Source organism: Camelus bactrianus, chromosome 9, assembly GCF_048773025.1.
Source record: "Camelus bactrianus isolate YW-2024 breed Bactrian camel chromosome 9, ASM4877302v1, whole genome shotgun sequence".
NCBI classification, from domain to species: domain Eukaryota; kingdom Metazoa; phylum Chordata; class Mammalia; order Artiodactyla; family Camelidae; genus Camelus; species Camelus bactrianus.
In genome coordinates, this window is record NC_133547.1 from 42,238,898 (window position 1) to 42,261,118 (window position 22,221).

Genomic DNA, 22,221 nt, shown 5'->3' on the forward strand with positions numbered 1-22,221 from the left:
GCTGTAGCTATTAACCATTTATTGCCTAACATAACTGTCTCTTGCTCTCAAGAAACTATTATTTTGATGACTAGAGCAACCCTTAGCTAGATGCTAGTAACAATTAAAGAGCAATACAGACTGGAGCGCAATTAAGTGCCCAAATATGTGGCTCAAGGGTAGGGATCACCAGCCTTTCCATATAAAGAAGCCCGTGTGGCAGAGAAAAATAACGACTGTTCGTCCTGGCGGAACCCGTTGTCCCTCCCTCCCACACGTACACACCTTTATCAGAGAAACTTGGTTCTTCCCCCCAAACTTCTTGGCTCCTTTGCCTCCCTCCCAGCTTTTGAAAGTCCGAGAAGGGAAAATGGGGGAGGGGGGTGTGCCGCTCGCTTGCGTACTGGTCTGTGTCCCAGGAGCTCTGGGGGAGGTGCTGGATGAGCTGCCACAGTCCAGCTGCAGCCGACCCAGGTCCCAGCCCCTGCCATTTGCTCGCCTGCTTTTCAAAAAGTGCCGAGGCCTTGGGGGGTGGGAATGGGAGTAGCCCAAGCTGAGGCTAGGAAGTCCTAGGCAGTTCAGGGGGCCCCAGGATATAGCCACGTTCGGATTCTGGCAGGAAGCCAAGGGAGGGAGCTTGGGGTAAGGGGAGGGCCCTGAGGGAGGGGTCAGACTCCTTAGGAAAGAGTTAATGGGAAGAGGGGGAGGGGATAGGGCGAAGAGACCGAAGGGAAGGCTCAGGTAGGAAAAGAACAGAGGAGAGAAGCCTGGTGCGAAGGAGGGGTCCTACAGGATCAGGGGTCAGAGTTAGGGGGCTTCCCCTTTGCTGCACCCTCACCCTAGGGCCGCCAACTTCCTGCCGCGGCGGCGACTTTCAGTTTCATTTCCACGGACCCTCCTGCCTGGGCCGCAGCCGCCGCCGCGATGCCCAGTAAGTTCAGCTGCCGGCAGCTCCGGGAGACGGGCCAGTGCTTCGAGAATTTCCTGGCCGTTCGAGGACTGGACATGGAGACAGATCGCGAGAGGCTGAGGACCATTTATAACCAGGACTTCAAAACCAGGTACGGGCCGGCCCACTCCCCGGCCCCGAATCGCGGGCCCAGCTTGCCGCCACGACCCCCGCGTCGGGGCCACCCTTCCCGCCCCGGGGCGCGGAGGAACGCAGCTCCCCCAGTGACTCCGGCCGGTCCCGGCGCGGCGCAGCACCCCCTCCCGCTCCGTGCCCACGCCCCGCCCGCGCCACCAGCGCCGCCCGGAGCCCGCCCGCTGTGCCAGGGCCGGGCCCCTGCGCTGAGTCCCAGCGAAGAGCCTCCCGGGCAGCCAGCCCCCCCGACCCCCTGGGACCCGGCGGGGGAGCGGGGTGCTGCGCCCATGCTCCACCTGCGGGGCTGCGGGTGGGGGACATTCGGTGTGGGGGAGGGGAGCCTCCGGAGGGGGCCCGGGCTTCGCGGGAACGCGGGGAGGGAGCTGCCTGCCGGTGGCGGCCAGCCCTGGCGCGAGCTTTACGGGGACCTCCGTCCCCTCCTCTAGGGGCTGCATCTTCGGGGGTTCACCATCCCAGAGAGCTGAAGAGACCCACTGTAGGAGGGGGAGTTTCAGGATGCTCGGGGAATAAGAAAAGGGCACAAACTGCGTACGCACCAACCCCCCATTAGCACCTGTGGCTTCTCCATGGAGACCCGGGCCGGGGCCAGTCTCCTGGAGGCCCCTTCTCATGCTGTGGCTAAAGGCTGTTTGGTCCCCCTTGCCTGTTACCATCCAAGTGAAAATCAAAGAGACTTCTCTGTGTCAAACCACAGAATTGTGGTTCAAAAACGCCTCTATCAACAGGCTGCAGTCTTGGGCCGAAAACCAAGAAACAATTCAACAGTGATTTTTTTATATTTGTAAAGATTTATGCAAAAAATACGGGATGGTGGGAATTTAGGCTTAATAACAGACCTTTGAAAAAGACCTTGGGTTTTAGCAGACCAAAAGGCAGGTATGGCTGCTAAAAGAGCTAAAGAAGTGTTTGTGTTAATAGAAGTTGGGGCGGGGGCAGGGAGCGGGGAAGATAAGTGATTCTCCATATTGATCAGATCGTATCTGGATTATTGTTTTAAATAGCAAGTGTCACGTTTTAAGAGGGACATTAATAGGCTTGAGCAGCATCTGAAGTAGGGGCGAAGATGATGACCTGTTTTATGCCCCCACATTGTGCTGGGCAGGCACTATGTGGGAATATAAAGACAAAATACACAATCCCAAAGGAGCAAGAGAGGCTATGATACGCATACAGTATACTGTAATAAATGGTAAAATAAAATAAGGATTATAATAGAGATAATAAGAAAAATGCTGGAGGAGAGTAAAGAAAGAACAATTACCATGGAGTCACATGATCAACACTTCACATTCACCTGTGTCCAAAAAAAAGCACAACGTGGCTCTGAACACCAGTTGACTATTTCTTTTGGCTCTGTTAAAGAGATTGCTATTCTGATACTTGTTAAAATGGTGAGGAAGACTTTATTCGAGACTATTTCAGTAGGGATATTGCTATGAGAGAGGTCTAGCTCACCTCTAAAAACAGCAAAAGACAGCTTGGAACTTATAGCCAACAGGAGAGTAAGGAGGGTCAGTGGACGGAATACTAAGAGGAGACTAGGGACGGGGTTGGGGGCAAGGTTGAAGCCTAATGGAGAAGAGGGTTCCGAGAGCCTGACTAAAGTTTAGTCAAGGAGAGTTTTTGTCAGCTCTAAATCAAAGTTCCACAGTATGTCCCAATACTGGGGAAAAACAGGTTATGTCAGATTTCATACAGAAAACCACATTTACTGTACATTATGGATGAACTTAAGGAACTTCAAAAGTAATTTTTTTATGTACTTTTTTTTTAGGCAAGTAAGATACTAACTTCTCTGTAATTATTATGGACTTTGGTGGAGAAGGTGGCATTGACCTTGGCCTTGGCCTTGAAGGCTAGATATAGTTTTAGTACTTGGAAGAGGAGGAAAGGCTTCTGTGTTGATTGATTCTTTTGTGAGGCCCAGTCAAAGAAATGGAGAAATGTTTGCTTTGAAAAGAGAAAAATTGGAGAGGACAACATAGTTATCCCTGAGTATTTTAAAAACTGTTCTGGTGAAGAGGGTTGTACTTCGGTGTCACTCCAGAAGGCAGAACTGGGTTCACTCAACATAAGCCCATCTCCTTCCACCAGGTGTAGGAGATTTCTATTCCGATTAGAGGGAACTTTCTTATGCATCCTTTAAACTCGCACTGGAATGCTGTGACCTCAACCCTCATCCAACCAATGGAAATTATTGCTCCTTCTTCTGGGCTCTCATTGCTCATTCTTCACACCTTGGTTATAGCCAGATGACACCCTGCCTTGTTTTAGAGCTAGGATGTGACTGTCTCCCCACCAGAATTTAGAGCCTCTGAAGGCAGGGACAAGGTTTTTATCATGTTGGCACCTTCCCTCCATCCTCAGCATAGAGCCTATGTAGTAGGTGTTCAACAAATGCTTCCAGAATCTAGTTGAATTAGTAAGTAGAGTTGATCTGCAAGAGAATAAACTGGAGGAGGTATAGCAAGTCACCCTGAGTCAGGAATTCTGAGGCGCTTCCTCCACTGGGAGGGGTAGGTCCCTTCCAACTAGGTTATTTTATGATGTTATGAAGTGCCCCGCTCCCAGCTCTTACCTTTTCCCATCTCTCGTTATTCATCAGCAAGTGTATTTTCTCTACTAAGTGCCTGTGCCTCACTTCCTGTTTCTTAAGGATGTGGCCTTGTAGGGAGTGGCAGATGTGTAGACAAACATGTCACACAACACTGCAGGTGCCAGTGTAGTGCGTGGGTAGCTGGGATGCAAATTCTGACGCTACCACTTCCTAGTTGTGTTTGATTTTGAACCGGTATCTAAATTTCCTTAACTGCTGAGTGTATGAATTACTGCATTTCTCCCAGGGTTGTGTGAGGCCAAAAGAAGCTATTGGAGATAAAGTGTTTCCACTGAGTAGCAGAGTACACAGCCTTTGGAAGTGGTCACTATCATTGGAAGTGGTCACTATCGTTGACAGTGCTGGTTAGGAGTCTGTTGTATGGCGTAAGTACTGGTGCCATGAAAAGTTTCTGAGAGAAGATGATTCTTCCTTGGGCAGGAGACTCATTCTTTCATTCAACAAATATTGGCTGAATGCCTAGTATGAGCAAAGCAAAACTGTGAGTTGCTGTAGATAACGCAGAAGGAACCTAACTGTCTAAGGAAGAAAGAGGCAATTAAACAAATACTTACTTAATCACTGTTGTGTGATAAGTGCTCGTAAGAAAAAGCCCAGGATGCTTGAGAGCATATAACTTGGAGACCTCACCTAGTCCAGGAACCAGAGGCTTCTGGGAGAAAGTGATGTTTGAGCAGAATCTCGAGTGATAAATGGAGTTAGCAGAATTAAGGCAAAGGGAGGACATTCTAAACAGAGGGAGTAGCACCTTCAAAGACTTGGGGTGAACTCGTGATAACAGGGCACATGAGGCCAGAGGGAGGCAGGGGCTGGATAGGGTAGGACTTGTGGGCTGTGAGGAGGTGTTGTGGGGTTTTGTTTGTTTTGTTTTGTTTTTTAATCTTAACAGAAACAGGAAAGCACAAAATGTTTCAAAGTAGGATACTGAAAGAATCAGGGTTTTTAGAAAGATCACTCTGGACCTCTACCCACAGTAAAAAAAAATACATTTTACTTCAGGGCCTGGTATGCACAGCTTTTGTAGAACAGTATGAGTCCTTGAAACAATATGTAGCCTCACTCCCTGCCCTCTGATATTTTTTATTCTATTTTACTTCAGTTTTATAAAAATTCTGGTCTTGAGAAATGTAACCCACAGTATGTAAAACATGAAACTAGATGTCCCTTTAAGATCTCTTCCAAATCTGGTTCTGTGTTCTGAAATAACATTCCTCTTGCTAGTAGGCTTTCCTGAACTGGGTCTAAAAAAATTAGTCATCTTTCATGCAACAAAAAACAGGGGCCAAGGTTAGGGCATTACAGACCAGGATGTCCAATGGCTATAGAAAAGTCTGGAGGGGAGTGCAGTGGTCTAATAGCTGGAAATGGCTAAGATGGAAATGCCATTTAGAATGAATGTGGGGTGAGGACCTGTGCCTCAGTTTCTTCTTCTCTAAAATGGGATGATGGAGGGGAGAGTATAGCTCAGTGGTAGAGCGTGTGTCTAGCAAGCACAAGATCCTGGGTTCAATCCCTAGTACCTCCATTAAAAATAAGTAAATAAATAAAAACCCAATTGCCTCCTCCCCAAAATAAAATAATAAATTTTAAAATATAAAAAAATAAGATAAAGTAGGATGATAATAGTAGCTACCTCAAAAGGATTGTTGTGAGGATTAAATGAAAAATGCATGTAGCTACTTAGAACAGCACATAGTAAGTGCTCAATAAATGTTTTCTGTTGATGATTAACATTATCCTTGTTAATTGCAGAGTATCCAAGTGTGCCATATTATAGGGTGAGACTTAATTCTGTAGGCTGTGGAGTCATAAATAAATTGGAGATGTGATATGAGTTGTGTTTGTTGATAACTCCTGTCGACTTTAGGGGATGGACCAGGAGAGGGGTGTGAAGTCAGAAAAGGGAGGAACAGTTCATAGGGCTTGGAAAAATAAGATCCTCAAGCAGTTTACAGAAGAAATATAAATGGCTAAGAAACAGAAGGAAAGATACTTGACTATGTAAGTGATCATGGAAATGCAAATTTAAACAAGATACCATTTTTTGCTTATCAGATTGTCAAATATTTAAAGGATTGAAGATTTCTGATATTGGGGTCTGAGGAATGAGTTTTCTCAAATTCTTATCAGTGAGAATGTAAGTTTTTACATCTTGTTTAGAGGACAGTTTGGCAGAACTTATTAAAGTAAAGGTTCATTCTCTTTAACCCAGAGGGATCGTTGTTGTAGTATTTGAAACAGCCCAAAATTGTAGGCAGCTTAACAGTCTATCACTGAACAAATAGTTAAACACGCCACAGTGCGTTCGTACCATGCTGTCCTTTGCAGCCACTGAGAAGAGTGAAGTGATTTGGTGAAATGTTATCATGGAAGGATGTCCACGGTGATGAAAGGAGTCTGTTGCAGAATAGTATGTGTAGCACATACAAAAATATGTATGCTTAAAAAAATAATTTTTTAAATGCGTAGAAAAGGGTCTAGAAGAATATACATCAGTTAAGCAGGTAGTTGAGAGTGAGGGAGTGGGAGCCTTTAATGTTTTGTTAGTTTTAAATGTCCTGTTGTAAGTGTTTTTTAAAACTTTCGGTGATCACTCTTTCTTTTATCTCTTTATGCACACATACTGTCATCCCTTGATATCCAAGGGGCATTGGTTCTAGAACCTCCTCCTACCCCACCCCCACAGATACCAGAAACAGGATGTGCTAGTCTCCTAAGTAAAATAGCATTCCATTTGCATATAACCTACACACTTCACTTTAAATCACCTCTAGGTTGCTTGTCATACCAAATACAATGTAAATGCTATGTAAATAGTTGCTGGTGTGCAGCAAATTCAAGTTTTGCTTTTTGCAACTTCCTGTAAGTTTTTTTTTTTTTTCCCTAGATGTTGTGGGTCTCTGGTTGGTTGAATCCACAGAGACGGCAGGACAACTCTAGTTACATCACACCTGTGTAAGTTTACCCCCACGGGATCACGATGATACATCCCTGTTATTGTGGGCCCCTCCCGTGTCAGCATCCCACCTCCATTTCCACGTTCTGCCCCACACTCAGGTAGCTCGTGTTACCCCATCGGTCGGGGTATTTTGGGGGTTATTTTATTTTTAAAAGATTGTGTTATACACATTTTCCATATCCTGATATTCTTACTTATTAATATGTCCTGGAAATGACTCCTAATTGTCTGGTAGATACTTCTAACACATTGCGGGGTCTTGTCTAACATTTTATGATGACAAATTTCAAACATAAAGAAAAGTTGAAAAAATTTTACAGTGAACACCCATATACCCCTCACCTGGGTTTCTTAATTAGTATTTTACACAAGCCTGCCCATTGATCCATCTAGCCATCTTAATTTTTGATGCATTTCAAAATAAGTTACAGACATCAGTACAATTCACCCTTAGACACTTCAGCATGATTATTATTAACTATGAGTTCAAAATGTGTTTACATTTTTTAAAATTTTATTTATTTATTTTTAATGGAGGTACTGGGAAGTTGAACCCAGGACCTTGTGCATGCTAAGTGAACACCTTACCACTGAGCTATACTCTGCCCCTGTATAATTTTTTTAAAGTAAAATTTATTAAAATGAAATGAACAAATTTCATGCGTACCATTCTATGTGTTTTAACAAATCTGTATACCTGTGTGCAACCTGCCATCAAGATATAGAACACGACATGACCCCAGAAAGTCCTTCTCCTGCCCTATTTAGTCCTTACCATCCAGAGGCAACCACTGCTCTGATTTTTTTTTCTTTTGAGATAGTACCTGTTCTAAAACTTTATTTGGTGGAGACAGGTTATAGGTACTCTTTTGTGTAAGGCATATTTTCACCCATGTTGTGAATCATCTTTTTCTTAATTCAGCATCAGTATACTTTTTTTTATCAATGTCAGTAGTTTCTTTTTATCATTTTGAGTAGTGTTTCTTGTATAAATACAAATCACAGTTTTTTAAATCCATTCTTTGGTTCACAGACATTGTTTTCAGTTGGGGGCTATTTTGAATAAACCTGCTATGCACATTTGTGCACAAGTCATTTTGTGGAAGTATATTTTCATTTATCTTGGGAATATACCCTTAAGGGTGGAATTGCAGAATCACAGGGTAGATAATGGTTACTTTTTTTTTCGTAAGTCTTGGGCAAGTTGTTTAACCTCTTTTTTGGTGGTGGCAGCAAAGTCTTCCAGACTGGTCTTCTGGTGTGACCTTGCCTGGGGCATCCAAGTTTGGACAATATATATAACCCGACACTTAACATTCCAGGCCATTGCACAGCAGTGCTGTGTGTTAGCCAGGGGTTCAATGTTGGCATTGTTGTCCGTTTGCTCTATAAAATTACAGTCTGGAATGATTTGATCATTCTCTCACCCGTTCTCCCAGCAAGTACTTAATGAATAATTACCCATGCTAGGTCTACAGTAGGTGTTATGGTTGCATTACTTTTTAACAATTTTTTGTTTCATGCATAATATAGTAATATATTCTTTAAATTAAAAGTCAGAACATTGCGTTATATATTTAGTTTTACAAGAAACTGTCAGACCTTTTCCCAAAGTGATTGTACCATTTTCTGTTCCAACCAACAACGCACAAGCCTTCTGGTGGTTTTATTTCCTTGTTAACATTTGGTGTTGTCAACCTTTTAAATTTTAGCCATTTGAGTGGGTGTGATGCATCCTTCTTGGTGGTGGTATAATATTCAAGTCTGGGTGTTCACAACTTATTCAGCCACCTCCCTATTGATGAGCCTAGTTTTGTTTCTAATTCTTGGCCGCTGTGAATGACTACAGTCGACATCCTTGCACGTATGTTCTTATACCTTGGCACTTTTCTTTTCCATGGGATACATTCCCAGGAATGGGATTCCTGAGTTAAAGGGTACCTGTATTTCAAATGTGAGGAGATGTTGCCAGATTGTTTTCCCAAAGGCTGAGTAATATTTCACCTTTCTACCAGCAACATATGAACCTTTCCTTTTCCATATATACATAATTGCTATGACTATTTTCCCTTTTTGTCAGTCTAATAGAAATAAAATATCTCATTTTTCCTTTAATTTTCATTTCTTTACTCTTGGAGCATCTTTTCATACTTCTTTGGTCATCAGAGTTTGTTCTTTAAGTTGAATATTCAGTTTTTCTGTTGTTCATCTCTTTTCCCTAGAAATCTGGATGACTAGATGTACAGTACAAGAATCGGTGCTTTTTTGAACAAGTATGTACTAAGTTTGTGATTTAAAAAATACGTGTGTGTGTGTGTGTATGCTATATATATAGTGTATATATATGTGTGTATATATGTATGTGTGTGTATCTATATATATGGCTGTCAGCTTAGACCAGGGGTAGGTGGATTTGGGTAGTGATAATAGACATGGGTAATCATTTGAGAGATACTCAGGTGGTAGAACGTGTAGTAGAATTTGCAAAACTTGCAAAGTTGAGTTCCTTCTGCCCATGTGTCCATGCAGAAGCTTCCAGAAATAGAAGTTTTCACCTTAAAATTGTGATTTGGGGCTTCTCTTAAAAGCCAGAAGGTCTGGTCATCTTGGGCCTGCATTCCCTACTGGCAGCATCTGCCTGGAGATGAGTAGCAGTCCCTCCCTTTCAGGTGGGGCTTGCACTTCTGGGTGTGTTCAGTCCCCTCAGGACCCTGTTTCCTCCCCAGCACTGAGCTGAGTGCTCTGGGGCATTTCAGAGGACCTGCACTTTTGTTTTCTTATAATAGATTATCGTATATTAGCATAAGAAGGAGTACACACGTGAGTGAAGAATGGGACTGTACAGGTGCCAGAGGGGCTACAGGTATCAAAGATACTCGGCGTCTGTCGGCATTTGAGTGTGTGCAGGACCCACGGAACTTAGTGACTCGCTGACCGGGGGTCCTGGTGAAAGTGACTGATGACTCCCTGACTTCGGTCCCTTTGCCTGAACCCCTCAGCAGCGTTTGAGCCTGATACCTGATTTTGAGACTACCTCCTGATTCTCCTCCCTCTCTTGGGGGTTCTTGCTGTTTTCTCTTCCTCCTTGGGTTGTCGTGGCCTCAGCTGTTCTCAGACTACTCACACTCCCTGGGGAGATCCCAGACACTTCCATGGTTATAACCACGACCTGACACCTTCCTAAGATTAGGCTCTGCTTTGACCTTGGTCTGAGTTCTCAGCTTCTGATTCATGGAACTATCTGCCTCTGGACCAGGGGAATCTCAAACCGAATATGTCCAAGTCCAAACGTCGTGGCCAGTCCCTCCGACCTCCTCCTCCTGCTGTCTTTACTTCTTATCTCAGGAATAATCCCCAAGCCAAGCCACTGTTTGGGTATTATTCTGGACTCCTCCCCCTTCCCAGCCTCATTCCCCTTCCTGTCAAAATCCTGATTCTGCTAATTTTACATTCTAAATATCAGATCTGGCCCCTCTTCTCTCCTTACCATTGCCTTGTTCAAGCCCGTGTCATCTTTTAATTGGACTCCTGCAATGGCCTTCTTCTAACTGGTCTCCCTGCCTACAGTCTTGCTTCCAGCAAATCCATCCTCCAGTCCTGATGCCTGAGTGATCTGAAATGCAAATCTGATCTTGCCACTCCCCTGCTTAAAACCCACCAACCGGGGTGGTTCTGTAACCAGTGTAGCCTCTGGTGCGGGCTGAAAGTAAGTTGTTACTACTACTACCACCACTACTACTATTAGTACTACTATTGCTACTAATAGGATACTAATAATAGTAGCTAACATTTTCTGAGCATTTTCTGTTATGTTTTCAAATGATTTAATATCTTTTTAAGGCAAATCAGAGTCAATTCAAAGTTTTCTGAATAGTATCACTCATTTGTTTGGGGTGAGGGAGAGGGGCAGAGTTACAGGTGGGGGCACCAGGGAAATGTCCAGTCTGTAACTATAAATGATCTTGCTATATGCTAGTGAGTGACCATGTTGGTAGAACCTTAATAGGTAAATAGGGATTACTATGGTTCTTAAGAACTAGGCTTTGCTTTCATTCCCTACAAAGCATGGAGGGAGGGTGGTCAGCTGTCCAGATCTTGAATGTGTCCATGAAGTGTGTCACACGCGGGGATGTCCTCTGGCTCCTGGATGCCAGTAAAGGAGGAGAGCTGCTGGCCTTCATGGTCAAGTGTAGGCTTCATGGCGTGGCATGCAAAAACTACACAGACCTGGTGCCTCTGCTGCCTCCTGCCACTCCGTTCCTTGCACTCTTCCCTCTAGTACAACCAGACCGTATGTGACACTAATCATAGCATGCCTTACTGAGATCTTATGTGCCAAGCACTGGGCTAAGTGGACACTGCAGTGTCTGTCCCTCATGTTACCCTCATGACAACCCCGGGAGGTAAGTCTGCCCATTACCCCCATTTTTTAGAGGAGCAAAGTGAGACTCTGCAAGATGGAGTAACCCGAGGTGACCCAGGTAGTGGCAGAGTGGGCGGTCCCCTCAGCCCCTCTGCACTTGTTCTTGGCAGACCCCCTGCACCTCGGCTCACACTCTGCACTCCCTCCTACGCCTGGATGACACCCATTCATCCTTTAGGACTGAATCCTGCCGCTGTTTCCTGGGGAAGCCTCCGGGGCTGGGCTCAGTGCCCCTCCTCTGCTGAGCCCCCAGCAATGAGCATGCTGGAATTCTTGTGTCCGGCTGTGCTCCTCAAGGCGGGTCTGGGTCTCTTGCCTCTGAACCCCCGGCTCCTAGCGCAGGGTCTGGCACATAACAGGTCTCTGTAAGCGTTTGTTGAGTTGACTAAACTGAATTCCAGGTGCTGAACCTTGAGGTTATTGTCCTTCTGACCAGTTTTCCCTGTCTTCACCTTCTCTAGGCACAAAGCCAAGCTATTTGATCTCTGGAGAAGGATCATTTCCCTTCCTGCTTGGGTTCCACCTGCACCCTATGACTTCGGGGGGAAACTGCTGTCTGATCAGCCACCTTGCCCACACACCTGGACACCTGTACTCTCTCTGCCCCTCTCTCACTCCTCACCAGCGGGCTGGAACCGGGATCCACCCCCTGAATCAGCTTATTCCGCTTAGCTCTTTCCGCTGCGTTTTTGTATCTTTTCTGTCCCAAATAGTTCACCCTGCCCCGATCTTCATTTTTTTTTTTCTCTCTTAGTCCTCCAAATCAACAGCCCACGATTGGGCTTGTCTCCTCAGAAGTGCACCGTCCACCACCTGCTGTTTAAAACCATTATATTTTGTTTTGGGAAGTTCCACTGCCTTCCCTTAAAACATTAGAAATTCCTCCGGTCTCCAGCCTGAGTCTCTGTCCCCGAGCCCTGGCCTGTTCGGCTGCTGGCCGGCGTGTCCCGCACAGAGTGGCCCTCCGACGCCCTCCCCAGTTGTGCCGCCCCGCTGCCCCTCACTTCCCAGTCTCCTCTGCTTCCGGCAGCTTTGGGACCCCCGCCCCTGGCTTCTCCTCCATGCTGTATGGAATGAAGATCGCAAGTCTGGCCTACGTCACCAAAACTCGGGTCAGATTCTTCAGACTCGACCGCTGGGCCGACGTGTGGTTCCCAGAAAAGAGGAAAGTGAAGCTGGGGTCAGATATCAGCAAACACCACAAGTCACTGCTGGCTGAGATCTTTTATGACAGGTGTGGATGTGTGTGAGGGGGGTGGGCAGAGAGGGGCCAGGGCGTAGGAAAAGCTGTCTGGCTGAGGATAGAGTGGGTTGCCTCAGCTTGGGGTAAGGCCCCCTCCTTCAAGGAGTGGGGGAAGGGCCGGGAAGGAGCTAATTGGTCTGGGGGAGGGGGTGGGTTTCCTGCGCAGCACAGCTGGCACCTGGCCAGCCTCCCCAGCCATAACTTTCCCGAGGGCAGGGCGACCCCCGGTCCAGGCCCCTCCCGCCCCAGCCCCGCCCTTGACTCCCACTCTCCCCAGGGCTGAGTATCTTCACGGGAAGCATGGGGTGGACGTGGAAGTCCAGGGGCCCCATGAAGCCCGCGATGGGCAGCTCCTTATCCGCCTGGATTTGAACCGTAAGGAGGTGCTGACCCTGAAGCTTCGGAATGGAGGAACCCAGCCTGTCACCCTCACCCACCTCTTCCCACTCTGCCGGACCCCCCAGTTTGCCTTCTACAATGGAGACCAGGAGCTGCCCTGCCCCCTGGGCCCCGGTGAGTGGGTTTCCAAAGGAAAGAAGAGCCTCAGGCGGACAGGGGCCTGCCCTAGGAAGGGCTGGTGCTTCGGGAACTACTGTTGCTGGCCCGTGGGCTCCTGCCCTGGGATGGGGCTATCTGAGGGGATGTCCAGGGTTACGATGCTGGTGGTAGGATCCCTCCCTAACCCCAACTCACTCAGCTGTTCTCCCCAGGTGAATGCTATGAGCTCCATGTCCACTGTAAGACCAGCTTTGTGGGCTACTTCCCAGCCACGGTGCTCTGGGAGCTGCTGGGACCCGGGGAGCCAGGTTCAGAAGGAGCTGGCACTTTCTACGTTGCTCGCTTCTTGGCTGCCGTCGCCCACAGTCCCCTGGCAGCACAGCTGAAACCCACGACTCCCTTCAAGCGGACCCAGATCACTAGAAACCCTGTAGTGACCAGCCGGATAGAGGAAGGAGAGAGACCCGACCGGTAACTTCCTCTCCCTCCAACCCAGTCCAGGCTGCGAGTGTTCTGACACCGTTCTGGGAAGGACGTAGAGCTGGCAGCCAGAGCCCCCTTTCCTAATTATGAATTCTTAACTCCTCTGCGCCTGAGACCTTTTCTGCCTAGGAAAAAAGTTGCAGATAGGAGGACAGTGTGAAAAAATCTCAAGTATTTTCAACTGTATGATGGATCATCAGGCAACCCAGGACGGACATGTCTTTTTCTGTTTTTTTTTTTAACAGCTTTATTGAGACAATTCGTATACCATACAGTTCACTTGTTCACAGAGTACAGATCACTGATTTTTAGTTTATTCACAGTTATGTGCAGCATCACCGCAATCTGTTTTAAAACATTTCATCACCCCAAAAAGGAACCCATACCCTTTAGTTATCACCCCTTTTGCTCTCCATTCCCTCCCAGCCGTAGGCAACCACTCACCTGCTTTCTGCAGATTTCCCTATTCCGGACATTTCACATGCATAGAATCATATATGTGTAGACATCTCTTTTTGACATGGCTAGATGTTCACAAATACTGAGCTATAAAAGCAAACTATAAGACCATTGTGCTCTTTTTGTTAAAAATATGTGTGTATCATACAAATTGACAAAGAAAAAAAGCCTAGAAGGTTACATACCAAAAAGTTTACATTGGTTATCCCTGGAGAGTGAGACTGTTATTTATTTACTCATTTATTTATTAGCTATTTTCTGATTTTTTCCTCTAGTGGACATGCATTACTTATATACATATTCTATATGTATATATGCATTATATTTATATATATATGTATGTGTATATATATATATGCTTTTTTTTTTAAATGCTTCCAAGTGTCATGTTTTCCAAAAAATGAGAATGGTGAAACCTTGGCATAAGCAGCCTCACGAGACAGAGTCCTGCCTCCTTGGGCAAAGGCCGCTGACCTCCTTCAGCAATTGTATTGAAACAGGGCTTTGCACAGTCTCCTGGGAGGGGCCGTCTCTGAAGGTGAGGGATCTCCATGTTTGTGATAGCTTTTCTTCCCCCACTCCTGCAGTGCTAAGAGCTATGACCTGGAGTTAAGTATGGCACTGGGGACGTACTACCCACCCCCCCGCCTCCGGCAGCTGCTCCCCATCCTTCTTCGGGGAACAAGTATCTTCACTGCCCCAAAGGAGATTGCTGAGATCAAGTAAGTACCACCCCCCTGCACTGTTCATGCTGCTTGATATTTCTTCTTCACTGGCTTCTTCCCATCCCCATGCCTCTGTCCTAGCCTCTCGTGCTCCATTCATTCATCCCTTTACTGAGCATTCGACCTGTGCCAGGCACCATTCAGGGTGAATTAATCACATGAGGGCCGGGTCATCCTAGTGGGGACAGTGAGCATGTATCATTTTATCATTTCTTGGAGTCATGAGTGCCATGAAGAATTAACTAAAGCTCAAGCTGGGTGAGGGGTGGGTTGTGCTGTTTTGCAGAGGGCAGCTAGTCCTGAACTCTTTGAGAAGGTGATATGTGAGCAAAGAGTGACATTTGAAAGAGGTGAGGGTGTGAGTCATAGGAGGATCTTGGGGAGAGGACTTTCCCAGGCCCCAGGATCCACAGTACAAATGTGAGTCAGGTCTGAGGTAGAGGTCAGGGGCTCCCTTCTTGGAGGCCTCTGACCCCCATCTGCTTCTCTGTCCTTCTAGTCTTTCCTGATTCCTGATGTCTTCATAGTCCCAGAGCTGCAGGTGGGAGAGGGTGGATGCTCCTGGGCATGGGGTTGCCTGACCGGTCCTGTTCCTGTCCCCTCCCACCCTCCTCCATCACTGCCAGGGCCCAGCTGGAGACAACCCTGAAGTGGAGGAATTATGAGGTTAAGCTGCGGCTGCTGCTGCACCTGGAGGAGCTGCAGATGGAGCATGATATCCGGCACTATGATCTGGAGTCGGTGCCCATGACCTGGGACCCTGTAGACCAGAACCCCGGGCTGCTCACGCTGGAGGTCGGGGCTCAGATGAAACGGGGAGGAAGGGCTCGAGTCAGCCCACCCACAGGCTGTGGGCAGAATACTGCTCCTACAACAGAGCAGAGCAAAAGGATGGTGAAGCAAAAGGATGTCAAGCTCAGAGGGCTTGACAAGGAGCAGAGTGGGCATCTGGGCCCAAAGGAGGTATCAGAGCAGGGCAGTGGGGAGGACCTGGGTTTTGGCCCAGATTTTTGTTACCATTGGTCATGAGACCTTGGGCAAGTCCCTTACTCTTGACCTTAGTTCCCTCACCTGAAAAGCACTGAGCTGTACCAGATAATTCTAACAGCCCTTTCCGGCTCTCAGATGTTCAATATGTTCACATAAGCCCAGAATTAATTATACATGCGAGTTGATTCCTGCACATGTGTACTGAGGAAGGCACCCAGTGAGAAGGGACGGCAGGTGAGGATGATCAAGGAAAGATTCCTGCAGGAACTGAGTTTTGAACAAGATTTTAAAGAGTGGGAACTGAGCTGGCCAAGAGTGCAACCAAATGGGCTGGAAAGCTGGTCCTGAAATTGTGCCTTGGAGAGTCCCCAGGACTCCTGGTCTCAGTATGTCTGAGCAGTTTGGGCAGACTTGTCCCATCCCCATTTCTTGACTCTTGCCCTGTCTGGTGGAAGAAGAAAGAGGCAAAGCTCCCTGAACCTGGGGTCTAGGGTAGAGCCTCAGACCTTGTCCCTCAAGGGGGTCTGGAGAGCCTAGGGCAGGCCCTCCACTGGCCATCTCCAGGATAGGAGCTTGCTGGTTTTTGTGCTCCATAGGTTCCCGGGGTGGCTGAGAGCCGCCCCTCCGTGCTGCGGGGTGACCACCTGTTTGCCCTGTTGTCCTCCGAGACACATCATGAGGATCCCGTCACCTACAAGGGCTTTGTGCACAAGGTGGAACTGGACCGTGTGAAGCTGAGCTTTTCCACGAGGTGGGTGTGGGGGAGCCCTGAGCTGCAGAAAGATGTCCCAGAGGCTAGGAAGGAGGAGGGTGTTTCTCCCCAAAGTGAGTGGAACCCCAGGGACAGGGCAGGGGGACCCTGAGATGCCTCAGCAGCTTCCTTTCCTGGAGGATTGCACAGAGGTCTGGGAAAGGAAGTAGTGGAGATGGGGCAGATGGAGAGACTCCCGCCTTTTATTACCCACTCCCCTAGCTGAATTCTTTCTCCTCTCTCTCCCCTAAAGCCTCCTGAGCCGCTTTGTGGATGGGCTGACCTTCAAGGTGAACTTCACCTTCAACCGCCAGCCCCTGCGAGTGCAGCACCGCGCCCTGGAGCTGACAGGGCGCTGGCTGCTGTGGCCCATGCTCTTCCCTGTGGCCGCCCGAGGGGTCCCGCTGCTGCCCTCAGATGTGAAGCTCAAGTGAGACTGTGGGCAGGGGGCTCTGGGGCCCCTTGGAGTGTGGGCTTAGGGACGGGGTCACGGAGGCCTCTGGGATGCTGGATGACATCGTGTTCCCCACCCCTCTGTCAGGCTGTATGACCGGAGTCTGGAGTCAAACCCCGAGCAGCTGCAGGCCATGAAGCACATTGTTATGGGCACCACCCGTCCTGCCCCCTACATCATCTTTGGGCCTCCGGGCACTGGCAAGACTGTCACCTTAGTGGAAGCCATCAAGCAGGTGGGGCCTGAGCGTAGACCTGGGGTCTGCACTCCCACCTCCCACCCCCGCTCCGGGACCAAGCAATCGTCCCCAGGTTTTGGTTCCCTCTAGCTCCCTGAGTGCTCGCTTCTGAGCTGGCATCAAGGGCCAGTGTGGCTGTTGAGTACAGTTGTACAGGTTGGGTTCTGCATGACTCTTGGAGTCACCATTTATGTCTCAGTTTATATATTTACTGCAGTGGTTTATATATTTACTGCAGCGGTTTTCCAGCATTAAAGTGCTGTGTGGACTAGTAGGGGGCTCAGCATCAGCCTTTTGAGTCACTCCCTCTCTCAGCTACGGGAGGCAAGTGCTACGCTGCACCAGCCTGAGTCACAACCACGTTTCTCCCTCCTCTCCTCCTGGAGACCAGAAGCTGCTTCCCACATCTGCTTATCCTCACCCCAGGTGGTGAAGCACTTGCCCAAAGCCCACATCCTGGCCTGCGCACCGTCCAACTCAGGGGCGGACCTCCTCTGCCAGCGGCTCCGGGTCCACCTGCCCAGCTCCATCTACCGCCTCCTGGCCCCCAGCAGGGACATCCGCATGGTGCCTGAGGACATCAAGGTACCTGGGAAAGGCGGAGGGCCAAGGGATGGCAGGTGCTGCCCTGGGTGGGCACTGGGGCCAGAAAACTAGGAGACCTGGATTCTATACTCACTGTGTGGCCTTCGGTGGGTCAGGACTCCTCTCTGGGCTCCAGTTTCCCTGTGTGTAGATTGAGAGTGATAAATACAGTTGCCTGTGGGGGGCCCAGAGCCAGAGTGAGGGTGACAGTCGGGGTGGAGCCAAGCTGACTCCTCCTCTCCCTGCACAACCCTCAGCCCTGCTGTAACTGGGATGCAAAGAAGGGGGATTACGTGTTTCCCTCCAAGAAGAAGCTGCAGGAATATCGTGTCTTAATTACCACTCTCATCACTGCCAGCAGGTGGGGAGTGTGTATGTGCACGTCTCTTAATTGTGTGTTAAACAAAAAAGTAGCAGCCTGGGGCGACGGGGCAGAATGGTGCCTGGGGCGTGGTGGGAGGGGCCGGCTTGGGAGAGCATTCAGGTTTGGTAGTTGGGTGCCTGGGTCTGACCCCTGCCTGGCCTGACACCTCCCAGGTTGGTCTCGGCCCAGTTTCCCATTGATCACTTCACACACATCTTCATCGATGAGGCTGGCCACTCCATGGAGCCAGAGAGCCTGGTGGCCATAGCAGGTGAGGAGGCGTTCAGCGGGAGCTGCGGGCGTGCCATCCCACATAGGGTCGGGGAAGCCCCACCACATACCTCTCTCCCCACGCTACCCGCCTCCCAGGGCTGATGGAAGTCAAGGAAGCAGATAATCCAGGAGGGCAGCTGGTGCTGGCAGGAGACCCTCGGCAACTGGGGCCTGTGCTGCGTTGCCCACTGACCCAGAAGTATGGGCTGGGGTACTCACTGCTGGAGCGGCTGCTCACCTACAATGCCCTGTACAAGAAGGGTCCCGAGGGCTTTAACCCCCAGTTCATAACCAAGCTGCTTCGCAACTACAGGTACCCGCACCTTCTGCGCCATCCCATTCGATCACACCCTCTGCGAGCCCCCCTGGAGGCTCCATCCCAGCATCCCGTAGCTCAGAGGCTTTGTGATGCAAAAAGATCATAGACTGGAAGGTGGAGGAGGTCTCCTCTCGTCCCATCACTGCTGCTTGTTGACTGTGTGACTTAGCGAGTGGCCTCACTCTAGAGCGGTTTGTCTAACTGTACATCAGGGGATGGTCGGTAGCTCCCAGACACTAGGATGTGTCTGATGTGAATCCCTGGTGAAGTTTCCAGGCAATCCAAAGAGAAATAAGAAAAATAGGGACAGTGTATTTCACACTCAGGTGAGCAACATTCGTCATGCTCAGATGAGTTCCTGTGTCTTTAGTTCCTTAGATGAATCCACTAAGAGTTCAGTAAATGTTAGCTGCTGTGTTAGTACTCTGTATATGCTCAGATTTCACACATTATCTTGTCAAATACTGGCAGTAGTAGGTGATACTTGCTTTTGTATTGTTCTTCCTTGGCAACTTTGAAACTTGAGAAAGGGCCCCTAATTTCTTGGTGTTTTAAGTTTGACTGGTCTATGAAATCTGTGGATTGGGTACTCTCGGGCGACATATTTGGTTCTGCTTTCTGTGGTTAAGAGTGCCTAGTGGCAAAAATTGTAGTTGAATGAGTCTGCTGTCCAGTGGGCAGGAGGTCAGTGTGTGTGAGCCCAGGCGGGTGGAGTGGGGGTCCCTGAGGACGGGGCAGAAGCAGTCTGGCCCCTGGTGTTGCTCTTCTTCTTCCTGCCTCCCAGGTCTCACCCCACCATCCTGGACATTCCTAACCGGCTCTATTATGAAGGGGAGCTGCAGGCCTGTGCGGATGTTGTGGACCGAGAGCGCTTCTGCCGTTGGGAGGGTCTCCCTCGACAGGTGAGGCTGAACAGGGCAGGCGTTCAGGTACTCACCCCTGTACCCCAACTTCCTTCTTCCTGAAGCTACTGGGTAGCAGGAGGTTCTGAGTGAAAACTTGAGCCTCTTCCTTTGTCACCTCGGCCTGGGATCCCACACTAACTGGAGTGATTTGGGAGTGGGAGGGAAGGGAGGCAGGGAGGTCCAGCTGAGGGTTTCCCCTGACCCCATGTCCAGGGCTTTCCCATCATCTTTCACGGCGTGATGGGCAAGGATGAGCGTGAGGGCAACAGCCCATCCTTCTTCAACCCCGAAGAGGCTGCCACTGTGACTTCCTACCTGAAGCAGCTCCTGGCCCCCTCCTCCAAGAAGGGCAAAGCCCGTCTGAGCCCCCGAAGCGTGGGCGTCATCTCCCCATACCGGAAGCAGGTCAGGCCCTCAGTTCCCATCGTGGGCAGGACCCCCCCCCAGATGGTACCTCCGTAGCCAGACTGCTAGGCAGAGGGTCCAGTGCAGGCCTCTGCTGGCCCCATATCTCAGAAGAGCTCAGAGGTCAGCTGCACCTCCCTCTTTGACCCCCAGCTCCCTGGCCCCTGCCTGGCTCCCTCTTGCACTGGGGTAATGGCATGAGAGAAAGGCACCTGTCCCCATCTTCCAGGTGGAAAAAATCCGTTACTGCATCACCAAACTTGACAAGGAGCTTCGGGGACTGGATGACATCAAGGACTTGAAGGTGATCCTCACCACTCTTTCACACTCCCTCTCTGACTTCTGTACCCCTCACCTCCCCACTTCCAGATACCCTGCCCTGCTGCTCCAGGCCAACCCAGGTCTCCACCCTCCCTGCCTCACATGACTTTGGGCTTTCCCCAAGCCTATTACTCCTGGAGATCTCAACTTGTAGGTCTGGGATGGGGCCAGAAAGCGTGCGTGCTCAGCAAGCACCACGGGATCCTTATGATCAGGCTGGTTAAGGTCTGTGTCCTAAGGAGAAAGTCCAAACTCCCCTGCCTGGCTGACCTGTCATGTGACATGTCCCCACTCACCTCTCCCACCCTCTGAGTCATTCAGCAGCAGATTCTCAGATAAGAATCACCTGGAGAGCTTTTAGTACTGCCAGGGCTCCACCCAGCCAATTAACACGGCTGTCTGGGGGCAGAGCCAGGGCATGGGTGTTTATTATGGCTCCTCAGGTGATCTAGCTTGCAGCCAGGGCTGAAAACCGGTGCTTTAAGAGTTAGAGGGCTCTCCCGTGGAAATTGATTCAGGAGGTCTGGGCCTAAGGTTGCATATTTTTAACAAGTATTGAGTGACTATCTTCAGGAGACCTGGAAAAACACTACTGAGTTACAGTGCTCTTCGCAATCTTGTTTTCTTTGCTTAGAACCCTTTCTAGCCCCTACCACTTTAACTGGATTCACCCTTCAGGTTTCAGCTTCCACGGCACCCTCCTGTCCTCTTTCCTGCCCGGCAGGACACTGGCTCACTCCACTGTGACAGTTGCCCTCAGGCTCACTGAGGCCAGGGCGGTCCCCCGGTCCCCTGCTGAGCGCCCTGGCCTCCGGCCCTGCCTCCCTCCCCTCTAGGTGGGCTCCGTGGAAGAGTTCCAAGGCCAGGAGCGCAGCGTCATCCTCATCTCCACCGTGCGGAGCAGCCAGAGCTTTGTGCAGCTGGATCTGGACTTTAACCTGGGTTTCCTTAAGAACCCCAAGGTTTGAGGGCTGGTGGGGAGCAGGAACTCCTCCTTCCTGAGGGCTCTTCCCTCCTATGACCCCACCACCTCTTCCTCCCAGAGGTTCAATGTGGCTGTGACCCGGGCCAAGGCTCTGCTCATCGTGGTGGGCAACCCACTCCTCCTGGGCCACGACCCCGACTGGAAAGCGTGAGCATCCCACTCTCAGTCCCTCCTGGGGGCCTCGGACAGCTGTATCTTTATGAAGCACCTCCCTGGGGTTTAGCTAATCTTCCAATCTGTTTATCTTAACAAACAATATCCCCAATTTGCCAAGGTTAAGCAACTTGCCCAAGGCACACAGGCTGACGTGCAGGACTGAGGCTGGGCCTCCAGTCCCTGCTCGTGCTCAGCCAGCCCCATGCAGCTGAGCTTGTGATAAATGTCCCTGTGCCCCACAGATTCCTGGAGTTCTGTAAAGAAAACGGGGGGTACACTGGGTGCCCCTTCCCTGCCAAACTGGACCTGCAGCAGGGACAGAACTTACTCCAAGGTCTAAGCAAACTCAGCCCCTCTACCTCAGGTATGGCTGGGCCAGGGGGGGCCAGGATGGGGGACAGTACTGGGGAGGAGCTAAGTTACTGAGACAAAGCTCACCTCCTTTCTTTCTAGGGCCCCACTGTCACGACCACCTTCCCCAGGAGCGGGAGGGTGAAGGGGGCCTGTCCCTGCAAGTGGAGCCAGAGTGGAGGAATGAGCTCTGAGGACACAGCAGATGGCCTTCTCACACCACCCAAGCCTTAACCACACACCTGACCCCAACCCTGAACCAGACCCCAGCTTGAACCGGACCCCAGCTGAGCCTCCCCTCCCAAGGGACAGGAAGGCTGGTGAGGGAGTTTATATCCCCAGCCATTCCACCCTCTCCCCTGCTGGGGAAGAATGACACATCAAGCTGCTAACAATTGGGGGAAGGTGGATAAAGAAAAACTGAAAATATCTTGTTCTATGCAAGAGCCTCCTGTCTCCTTAGCCTGGCCCCAGCTTCCTGAACTCCCAAGATGACCCCACAGGGGAGGGTGGGACTGTCCCACCCTGCCCAGGGACATACCCCTCTCCTGGCTAGAAAGGAACCCAACACCCCCTCCCCTCCCCACATCCAGGGGAGGAAACCCAGTGGGAGGTGGCAGGGAAGCCACCCAC

The 22,221-nt window shown here is 49.7% G+C and overlaps 1 protein-coding gene across 6 annotated transcripts; it reads left to right on the top strand.

Annotated features, from left to right (window-relative positions):
• Positions 1-671: 671 nt before the first annotated feature.
• Positions 672-22,017, top strand: MOV10 (Mov10 RNA helicase). 6 transcript variants are annotated; one of them, XM_074370172.1, is made up of 22 exons: positions 928-1,040; positions 6,589-6,656; positions 8,883-8,933; positions 12,114-12,317; positions 12,604-12,839; positions 13,037-13,295; positions 14,354-14,488; positions 15,118-15,286; positions 16,078-16,232; positions 16,486-16,662; positions 16,774-16,921; positions 17,351-17,509; positions 17,767-17,870; positions 18,047-18,144; positions 18,243-18,459; positions 19,250-19,367; positions 19,584-19,775; positions 20,005-20,079; positions 20,933-21,058; positions 21,140-21,228; positions 21,480-21,601; positions 21,691-22,017. In XM_074370172.1, the coding sequence occupies exons 3-22, from the start codon at positions 8,899-8,901 to the stop codon at positions 21,780-21,782; spliced, it is 2,910 nt and encodes a 969-aa protein (XP_074226273.1). In that variant the 5' UTR covers positions 928-1,040; positions 6,589-6,656; positions 8,883-8,898; the 3' UTR covers positions 21,783-22,017. The 6 variants fall into 6 exon arrangements, 5 of the variants coding, with proteins under 5 accessions (XP_010946623.2, XP_010946626.1, XP_010946624.1 ...); XM_045511681.2 differs by lacking the exon at positions 6,589-6,656 and adding an exon at positions 10,228-10,366 and having other exon boundaries at positions 966-1,040; XM_010948324.3 differs by lacking the exons at positions 6,589-6,656; positions 8,883-8,933 and adding an exon at positions 10,228-10,366 and having other exon boundaries at positions 902-1,040.
• The last annotated feature ends 204 nt before the right edge of the window (positions 22,018-22,221 follow it).